The sequence below is a fragment of the Branchiostoma belcheri genome, unplaced genomic scaffold (genome assembly GCF_001625305.1).
Source record: "Branchiostoma belcheri isolate BF01 breed outbred unplaced genomic scaffold, Haploidv18h27 scaffold47, whole genome shotgun sequence".
Taxonomy (NCBI): domain Eukaryota; kingdom Metazoa; phylum Chordata; class Leptocardii; order Amphioxiformes; family Branchiostomatidae; genus Branchiostoma; species Branchiostoma belcheri.
In genome coordinates, this window is record NW_017804098.1 from 123,329 (window position 1) to 133,630 (window position 10,302).

The 10,302-nt window shown below is 42.1% G+C and overlaps 2 protein-coding genes across 4 annotated transcripts in view; both read right to left on the minus strand.

Annotated features, from left to right (window-relative positions):
- LOC109479106 (acyl-CoA:lysophosphatidylglycerol acyltransferase 1-like) overlaps nucleotides 1-2,393 on the minus strand; it is a 4,134-nt gene extending 1,741 nt beyond the window's left edge. The window contains exon 1 of the mRNA XM_019780979.1: nucleotides 2,371-2,393. Coding sequence (XP_019636538.1) covers nucleotides 2,371-2,393 — 23 coding nt within the window. The remainder of the gene's footprint in view (nucleotides 1-2,370) is intronic.
- Nucleotides 2,394-4,909: 2,516 nt separating this feature from the next.
- On the minus strand, nucleotides 4,910-8,454 carry LOC109479248 (acyl-CoA:lysophosphatidylglycerol acyltransferase 1-like). Of its 3 annotated transcripts, none has more exons than XM_019781181.1 (7): nucleotides 8,313-8,454; nucleotides 7,693-7,946; nucleotides 7,202-7,416; nucleotides 6,765-6,901; nucleotides 6,417-6,562; nucleotides 5,828-5,942; nucleotides 4,910-5,548 (listed from the first exon to the last, which is right to left on the minus strand). In XM_019781181.1, the coding sequence occupies exons 2-7, from the start codon at nucleotides 7,943-7,945 to the stop codon at nucleotides 5,278-5,280; spliced, it is 1,137 nt and encodes a 378-aa protein (XP_019636740.1). In that variant the 5' UTR covers nucleotide 7,946; nucleotides 8,313-8,454; the 3' UTR covers nucleotides 4,910-5,277. The 3 variants fall into 3 exon arrangements, with proteins under 3 accessions (XP_019636740.1, XP_019636742.1, XP_019636739.1); XM_019781183.1 differs by having other exon boundaries at nucleotides 6,435-6,562; nucleotides 8,210-8,454; XM_019781180.1 differs by having other exon boundaries at nucleotides 8,210-8,452.
- Between the last annotated feature and the right edge of the window lie 1,848 nt (nucleotides 8,455-10,302).

Here is a 10,302-nt window from a genome sequence, read left to right on the forward strand (position 1 = left end):
CATGTCTGGTGACGAAGCCAGGGTTATATAAATAGAACAGGTGGGATACAAAGATCAATGTGGTCTCAGGGGTCGACCGGGCCGGGTGGAGCCGGTCTCATCTGCCGGACTTGGTGCTGCTGCAATGAACGGTGTGATGTGATGTGTTGTGTTGTGTTGTGATGTGATGTGATGTGATGTGTTGTGATGTGATGTGATGTGATGTGATGTGATGTGATGTGATGTGATGTGATGTGATGTGTTGTGTTGTGTTGTGTTGTGATGTGATGTGATGTGATGTGATGTGATGTGATGTGATGTGATGTGATGTGTTGTGTTGTGTTGTGATGTGATGTGATGTGATGTGATGTGATGTGATGTGAGTGATGTGATGTGTACGTGTTGTGTTGTGTTGTGTTGCGTTGCGTTGCGTTGCGTTGTGTTGTGTTGCGTTGTGTTGTGTTGTGCTGCGTTGCGTTGCGTTGTGTTGAATGGAAGTGTCTGGAGCTAGACTGTGAACGTATACACGCACCAAAACAGTATTGAAAGCCCACCTTTCGGTACAAACAGCATACACAAGGAGGTTCTATTACAATTCTGGATAATACATAACATAACTAAGTGATGGACCAGGCGTGATGGTTCGTTTATTTATTAGCGCTGTTTGTGACTTCCAGCTGTATGGTTTTTCGGAGTGGATGCAAAAGAATTTGCACCGTTCAGGCGGATGGTGACCCAGCCGTATACGTACATGACCATACATCATATAGCTCTGGGGAGTCCTCTCGACTGTCAAGTTTGGAATTGTGGATGTCAGAGGTCGAGTAAAGAATGTACAACCCGGGAGACAAATTTTTATACAGTCGTAAATAGGCATGTAAATGGAGCATAGTTTGCTGTACGGCCGAGATAACGTAGTTGTCGACATGGGGCAAACAGAGTACATCCCCTGCCACGCTTAGTTGTAAGCCATATTTCCCCACAAAATGTCACAGCTCTTCTGATGATGGCACACCGAGGAACAGGGGAGTTGTCAACATACTTTCACGAGATGTTCTTCAATGGACGTTGACATGTGACCAGTTCTTTTTTTCGGCTTGGTCAACCAAGGAGAAACAATTCATATGCATGGCAACGAAACAAACCGTATCATGAAATATAAAGAAGTCGATATGAATAGGATTGCTTGGAGCACTTGCAATATTGTTGAAGATTTGCTATCTAAGGGTAAGGTTCTTTTCTACTGAAGAATATAAGTAGGTATTTTGTACTAATGCGACTTACTCACGTTTTTGAAACCATACATAAACTTTCGAATTGAATGTCAAGGACCAAACGTAAAGGCTTTGGCTCTGAAACAGTGCCTCCTTTCGTGTGGACCAATAACAGGCAGCTTCGCAAATTGCAGCTGTTTGGTGGGTCTTTCTAATAAGACTGCAGGCTTAGTGTGTCGCATTTTGTGATTTATAGCGTTAATTCTCACACTGCAATATAATATTTGAAATGACTTGATACAAATCCGACAATGATCCGACAATGATCTGTGCCAATATGGTTTCTCATTACGACGGAGTAGATTAGAGATAGTCAAAAGTTTTGCAGGATGATCAAAAAACGTCTTTGACATACGACGTGTTTGATTGCTACCTTTGTAAATGGAAAGCTATACTTTTAAAGTTATGTGTTTCTATATTAAACATAATATCCAAGTGGAATGATAACTTACCGTAACATAGGGTTATATAGATAAACTCGCCCGAAAACCCACGGGGTTACGTGTAAAAATAATGCAATGTGCAGCTTACAAACCTGTGGATTGATATTCCGTTACATACATTTGAATTATGAGATGATACAACATGCAATTAAGAGGATTTATTTCTGAATTTGTCATCGTTAGAATCAATATCACACCATGCATGCCAAGTCTTCACACTTCATCACCTTATGAACTTATGATAATCACTGAGACGAGCCTGGTGATAAACAGTTACTGTAGTTCATTCATCTCACACTTAGTTGCATTCTCACACACTTTCGTTAATTCGTTCAATCACTCAAATTTTTATCAAGGCACGCAAAGTAAAAGGATTTTTATCAAGCCCCAAAGGCAAATCATTATTTTGGACAGGCACCTCAGCAAATGTCGTTACCGTGCTGGAGTAATGGCCTTCTTACGTACATCCGCTCTGGGTACAATCAACCAATCCCTGGAGGGGCCTGATGAGGGTCACTTGTACATATACTTGTACTTGCAACAAGTTCAGATTCCCCCTGACAAATGTCATTTGGGCGTGGAGCGTTAACGGAAACGATAACATGTTCACTTACTCTCATCCCGCTTGCGTATGTGTGATGCTAACTCAGGAGAACAAGTTTATCTTCAGAAACCTTGCAGCCCCGTGCTTCGTCATCTTTGAGCTCTCTTTGACTTCTTTTCTGGAACATCCGATGTTCTTTTTCTAAGAAAGTACTAACAGTTACGTGGAAATGGCAACCAATGGCTGATTTATAGTCTATTTAACCGATTTACTGACGCGCTTCCAGCTTGTGTAACGTATGTACAATGAGGATCCGGAAACGTGTTCCTATCACAGTAAATCACGCTGCTTTACTGGGTACATCAGTATGGCAGCACTTTCTTCACGCTCACATGACTGCCGTGCAGTACCGGTAAGATAAAAGTAATAAACACCGCAGGCTGAAGGTCGTCATAATGAATGGCGATTGGTGGATAAGCAGGCATGATGAGACTCTATCAACACTTCAATCGCGTTTTTCACCGCTCAAGGCGATTCCTCGTATCGACTCAGTCCCCGCAATTCCGTCGTAATAAGAGCCTGTGGGGTGTCGGCGCAGCTGCTCACAACACAGGCTGTTAGGTCCGCAGATCTGTTAGTTTTTGAACGAGCTAGAAGATGAGCAATTACCACACACGTTACGTTCGTATTCCGGGAAGGCCAGGCTATCACCACAGATGAGAAACACCACCGACACCCAAGTTTTAGCACCGGCAATGGAATTCTTACAAGACCGTTACGATGCATGTCTTTATGGTATTATTCCGTTGAGAAAAGAAGAACGTGCACGATACCTACTGTACGCTGTCCATATAGATGTAACGTTAGCCTTAAGCTTGGTTTGGCTCTTGAACAAGACACTTCATCAGATACGCACCAAGTTCTAGAAATCCCACGGATCTCTTGGGCAGCTCCACCGGTGCCGATAGAATTTTCAGAAGTTCCACAGTCATCCCAGTTTCTTAATTATCAAACACGAAGAGCAACGCGCTTTTGCCCTTTGTCTACAGAAACACTGAATTAAAAATGACACCGAGATAATTAGAATGAATGTTTCTCTCTCTCGCTTTGGCACACTTGGTATTAAATTCTTGTATTGTCAATGGTGCAAGTGAACTGCATCCTCACCATCATGATGATTTATTTGCACAAGAGCAACTTTTACCATAATTGGTCCTTCAATTATACATGTACTCAGTAATATCCCTAAAGCAGTAGGCTAATCTGTTCTAGAGGGGGTTATTGGAATGGAAGTTTGATTTTGCCTTTGGTGACTTTGGTACTAGTATCCATATTAAAAACCATGTTTACGACCGTGACATTCACTTCGACTGTAGTAATATGGTAACCTTGCCTTTGGCACTCTATCTCCTAGAGTTCTTGGCAAAGTTCGGATGTAATAGTTATGTAGTATGTGCTGTATGCACCCAGAAAATGAGACACGTACATGGTGTTTTGAACACTATTAACTATTTCGTTCGTGTCGCATATTGTTTCTGTGATTATCACCTCAGGACTATAGGATGGGATATATCTTAGCTACAATGGTACCCAAGACGAATATCAGTATTAGTATTAGAACACATTTGGGTCAAGCCATCGCACTGAAAACTGTCCTGCAGCTGGAAACGCACTGAGTAACATCAAAAGCAAGAAGTTGGTTAGAAAACACCAAACTCCTACATGTACGAAAGGGTTTTGTCATATTGGATCCGAGACAATCCTTGGAAAAATAGCAACTTGATTGGTAGATTGGTTAAGTGGGCGTGACACTTTATCGATCAAGCGTTAATCGATATTGATTCCTTGTTTCCTTAAAATTCACGACGCCTACCTACTGGGACCTCGTAATTACACATGGTTTAACAATACATATGATGTCAATTAGACATTTCGGGCGCTAATTTAGCTCAGGTTTTCAAATGTCAAAAAAGGTTAGCTTTAAAACTATTCCAACCATATATATTCTATTTGATGTCAACGTCGAAGTTAATGGTAGAAGCTAGCAACAAGGTATACTGTACCATAAAAATACCATGGAATGGATAAAATTTAAGCTTGATGTATTTTACCACCTCATATGTAGTCAAACGCGATAGGCAGGTTGCAGTGTTATCAAAATCCCCACCAGCCCCAAAAGTGTTGTAAAAGACGCTGGAACAGCACAGCCATGCCCATTCAAGAATCATGCCGCTGTGGCGATAACTTGTTTGAAAGCGCAAGTACGTGAAGTGATTCTCTAACTATGTATTATTCACTGGCACGCTTGGAATATTCTTTAAGAACTTTAGGGTTTGTTTTGACAGATGAGAAAACACTCTTTGTCAAAGTCAGACTTTGTGTTTTAACACATAACTGATTTGTTACGGCAATTAAAAGGTATATAACGCTTCTGTACTTCACTCGGTACTGAACAATCTTTCAGCACAAATCTCAGCGGAAAAAATCAGCCCCCGGCTGTCTACAGAAGGTAGGCGGTGATTTGAAGGTTGAGACATTGCTTGCGGCATTTTATGCATCGCGGTGATTGGTAAGTTCGTATGTGCTGTAAAGCAGTTGTTAACTATCCCCATAAAACTATGCCGGGGGAAGGATGATTTGTGTAGCAAGTCTGTGTGAAACACAGAGTGTCGCCTTCAGACTTTTTTATTGAGTGGAGACTGCTGCCGTTTTAAATACAGTATGCTACATGTGTAGTCTTGAAGATAGCTCATACCGACTAGACATGTCATCAAATGACCCGACATGTCAACATATACCTCATCGTAAGTAGTGCCGGCGATCGAAAAAGCCAAAAGGTATTATTGGTCTGAGAGAACATGCATCAGATAACTAGTAGGTACTATATGCGATAAAAGTAGGGCAAACAGGTGGCATGAGAACTTTTTGATACTCAAAAAGATTGGTACAATGTACATATTTATACTCAATTACCGCTGTCATACATTTACTCTCACTTGCTCTTTGACAACATTCTGTCAAATTTCAAAACATCCTATTACAAGATCCGTTGTAGAATAGTGCTAACAGCATACCACTGCAGAGCAGTGGAACACAAGTAGAAGAGGTGGATGGACAACATCCACCACGGGCTAAACGTTATCTCCACAGCTTCATCTGTCGTTCTGACCCCTGGCCGTGCGGTGCCTGCAGGGAAGCGGCCTGTGGAGTAGAAGTGGGACAGAAGTTCTTCCTTCTCCGCAAACCGCTCGTACAGCCACTCGGTCAGGCCCGGCTCGTCACGGGGCACCTCGGAACTTGGGAAATGTCTGCATGGGACAGTTAGAAATGTTTACAAGGACGCAATCATTACATTGACGCACTGTGTGCTCATATTGCGTAGGCTTTTAAGGATTTTACAGCAAAGTAGCTGGATAATGCCTGACCATAACCTTGCCCAGTGCCATTGCCTGTTACCCTGATGCCCCATTTGCAGACAGAACCACATATAACCCTTATATAGCATAACTTACAGCATTGTGTAAACTTACAACGACAGGCAACGTTAACAAAGACCAATATTCCCCATTTAAGGACCAGACGTGTACCTGTAGTGCAGTGTAGTGGGATATGGCGCCCTCCATCCTGACGTTAGGGTCTGTATATCCAGCGGCTTGCCGTGCTCATAGCCAATGGTGATGTCTACAATCCACTTCACATGACCTTTGACGAGAAGAGATGTTTAAACAGTTTACATCATGCCATTTCATTTTCCACTGCCTGCAAAGAAGAAGTCAAACCCAAAACCAATCAATATAGAATCTTACAGTAGATTATTAGACACATTGCTGTATATTCACATACGTTATCATTTTATTAACTGCAATCAGCCGTCGGATACGATTTTTGTTAAATATTATCAATAATTGATTATCATTACCGGTGGGATCTGTATTTATAACCGTGCCAACGTCAACATGTAGCAATAAAAAATGTTTTATCGACATCGGATACGATTTTTGTTAAATATTATCAATAATTCATTATCATTACCGGTGGGATCTGTATTTATAACCGTGCCAACGTTGACATGTACCCATTGAAAAAAAATATTTTATCGACATTTTTGTGGACGTTTCTCGTAGTTATTTCCTTCTCGACAAGTCAGGAGCAGAGACCATACATTGTCAAATTTACCCTTTGTATGCACAGTACCATTGATGTGTTGTGCCCCGTGTGTGGGGGTGAGAGGTGGCCCTACACTGTCCAGTATGGTCTTCATCGCTCCTGTTCTGGGGAGAACCACGTGCTGTAGGAAAGGGAGGTTGTTCTTCCTTGCGTACCTGTGAGGGTACATGGATTGAGGGCTTAGAAAGACAGGCACGATTTGGTTTATAATATTTTTGGGACAAAAATGAAATTGGCGAGACTGTCTATCACACGATGCATAGATGCTAGTCTGGAATGCGAGAAAAACAATAAATGAGCTGATCATCTTGTTCTTAGCCTTGATTGGCTAGCTAGATGACAAATACATGGTCTCACTTCTGACTCCTCTCTCGTCTCTTCCGCAGAAATCCCCCTTCTGGGAACAGAACGATCCACTGATGATTCCTGCTGAAATATCTGGTGTTGAGATGATCCTTCAGAGACTCCAGCATGGTCTTGCGATACTTCTGCCCCTGTATCAAGGTAAACATGATGTCATCTTTGACCTTCATAAAAGACTACAGGGGTCTCCCTAGAAATTCTTAGAGGAGAGGTGCTCCCTAATCGGTTGATGAAAAATCAGTGAATTTTCATTACAAATACCAAGGGAAACCTCTAAATTTGAACATTTTGGGAGGGGTGCTAGGATTTCAAATAGGGAGAAGGGGGACATCCTTTAGCTTGCTTCAGTGCTCGGGGAGAGCCCTGATAATTAGTCTGAAGCCAGGGGCAGCTTTAGACCACTGAAGGTGCAAGTAACATGCCAAGTATACCTGCTGCAGAAAGAAGTCGCCATGCACCCATGAACACAGTCCGAAGTTCGTGTAGAGGAGGATGTAGTCCATGATCCACATCATGCGCTTGACCACCGGACCCTTGTGCTGCAGGGCTCCCATGAGCGTGGCCACGTCAGCCGTGGACTGGTGGTTCACTATCACTATAGCCTCGTCTCTGTAGGTGTGAGAGATGTCCTCTCCACACTCGTACACTGCAAATACAAGATGAAAATACAAGTGATAAAGTAGCAAAATGGAAGGGTACAACGCAGTTTGTAACAATTGATGAGCCAAAAGCGTACATCAACTGAGAGGAAAGGTTAATGCAACTTGCTAGTCTATGAGTATCTTTGATTCAATCATTAATGTTTATGCATAAAAGCAATGATAAGATTTATTAGCCTAAGAGCCGTTGACTATGGGTTAATAGGTTACATTGGCAACTCTAACATTATGCACGTGGTACATGTACCAAGAGGTATACTCACCTTTATATCCAGCACTGTACCCCCACCAGCCGATCTGTGCCGACATCCACTTGATCATGGTGCCCTCCAGTTCCCAGAATAGTTCAGGTCTGGCTATTCGCACGGGCTGCAGACACAGGATCCACACAAAGTGTGCAGGGACCACGTACAGGTTGTTGACTAAGACGAACGCCACTCGCAGAGCAATCATCAGCAGGTACCAGGTCTGTGACACCAGCCATAGCAGCCGGGTGGCCACGCTACCGTGTCCCATTCTGCTCAGGAAGAAAACAGACAAGCATTGAACCGAAGTGTATAAGCTACGTATGCTAGCTACAGTTCATTCGAGTGGAAACGCCATGAACGGCCTTGGATTTAAATAAGCATATTGTGTTGTACACTATGTCCTAAGAAACTATGTATCAGAAAGTTATCGTCTGGTATCATTAGCCGTATCAAAAGTCACAAAAACTAATAAATTAGGGCACCTATATTATCCAAAATTTCTCAGCTGTCTCAGGAATCAATGAAAACATACCTGTCTGCATATACCGTCTATCGTGTAGAGCAATGCGTTATGATGCTACACCCAGTTTAACACGCACACATGCTGGCATCAGGCAGACAGACATTGGGGTTACCTTCCGTGGGTTTTCTGTTACACAGAGGCGAAGCTCGTGTGACAAATATAGCCGGTATACTGTCACCTGACGGATACGTTGTCTGCGGGCAAAACAGGTTTTGTCACTTTCATCTATCGTATATCACGGCGAAACGAAGTCCGTGCAGATCGACTCTTTGCCTTCGCCTATTCAGACACTCAAGCTCTTTATAATGTGATTTTCCTGACTACATTCAATTACAGAGGATTTTAGTGCAGAGACGTCTACGGCAAAATTCCATAGTATAGGTCTGGCTGTGCTGGTGTGGTGAACATGTCGCAGGCGTTACACTTGGATGGGTGCGACAAATCAAATCAGCCTTGAAATCACTAATTGTCACTGCGCCGTTGAATTGACAGGGATGTACACTGAGGTCATTTTGTCTTGCCACGATTTGTTGTGTAACATATGGCCTGGTGACTAAAAAGGCAAGCGGCCACACATTATAGGCTTCACGTTAACGTCAACGTTTGAACAGCGAGACCACAAAAATGCAATCCGGGATGAAGGTTTGTTGTATGGTCACACTGAATCAGCTCTGACGTTTACTGATAATGTATTATCGATCAGAAATTTCAGCAAAGATTCAATGTACGTTAGAAACTTTTATCACGTATACCTTATTGGGTATTTGGTTAAAGCCAAAACAGCACAGATACATCAACTTTATCATCTCCAAACTTGATGTGAAAAATACAGGTAGATAGCTTTCCACTTTCTTTTTTCTTCATGCCAATGTCTTCAAATCAGCGCCAGTCATGTTTTAATTTCTTGACTATTTGAACTCGGTTCACTATGCTTAAGACTACCGACACCAATTTTATGAAGCCATTTGTAGGGTTTGTAGGCTCATGTGTCCTGGCACGAAAATCACGTTAAAGCTGAAAACTGCTGCCAACACGTAATTCGCGAGGCTTTTAACATTCAAATAGAAAGTATTTATAGAAAGTCCATTTTATACATGATAGAAAGGTCAATGGGTCCTGCGTCAAACCACGAAAAGCAATGAAGCTGAAAGTTTGTGCAAACATATATTTTGGCTGACGCACAACTATGTGTAAAGATCAATCGGACTGTTCCAGTACCTTCTTGTGAATAGAATCGTGATTTTTTAGTACTTCTACACCCACCAACGATATGCATGTTTGTGGATCTTACGTTATAAGATTTGATAGGCCACAGACATTCCTGCATAAACCGTCAATGTAACCATTCCATTATTTCAGTTTAAGCGGAGTCAAAAGTTGTGGGGACAGAACGTAATTGATGGTGGCACAGCTCTAGCTTACATTCCACGGATAAAGTTTAAAGGTGGTGCAGGTTGTCGATATTGTAGGTGGACATGTCACGGTGTATAGGTCTTGTTAAAGAGATCGATATATATAGTAATGTGCTAGACTGCCTTGTATTGATTTCTACAGGGAGGTCGTAACCCCGCACCATCCAGACTTTCCTGTCCATTAGGGTAGTCTGGTCTTGTGCATCAAAGCTTTCTATTTATCAGGAACTAGGAGCACGGTGTACAATTTACATCTGTCACCATCGTGTAATAAATCACGTTTACTGTATATAACAATAGAAGTTTATTGCAGATACATGCCCAAGGTCTAATTGCATGTATAAAAAGAAAAAAAAAAGAAAAGGAGTTATAGTTTGCACACACTCAGCAGTGGTCGCACCCGATTCCTTCTACTACAGTGTTCATAGAGATACACCTTATTCACAATGACTGATCAAAATAAGACTGCATTTCACGTTCACATTACTTTATTACGTGATATCCTCTTAATCTCGCAGAATTTACTGTAGGCACTTAGATGACAGTTGAATTATGGGCCTTCTTACTGTACAGAGTCTACTTGTTATACTCAGAGTTCATCTTCCATAGGTCGAACCAACTAAGCGAGCTACGTACACTAGATGGTAGATTTTCGCTTACTGTAGAGGATAACACACCTGTCTGTTTATT

Excerpts from the sequence above, each read along its gene's own strand:
- LOC109479248 (XM_019781181.1), bottom strand. The coding sequence starts at position 7,945 with ATGGGACACGGTAGCGTGGCCACCCGGCTGCTATGGCTGGTGTCACAG. Across the intron at positions 6,902-7,201 it reads GCGACTTCTTTCTGCAGCAG|GGGCAGAAGTATCGCAAGAC; the intron begins GTATACTTGGCA and ends ACCTTGATACAG. Across the intron at positions 5,943-6,416 it reads TGGTACTGTGCATACAAAGG|GTCATGTGAAGTGGATTGTA; the intron begins GTAAATTTGACA and ends TTCTCGTCAAAG.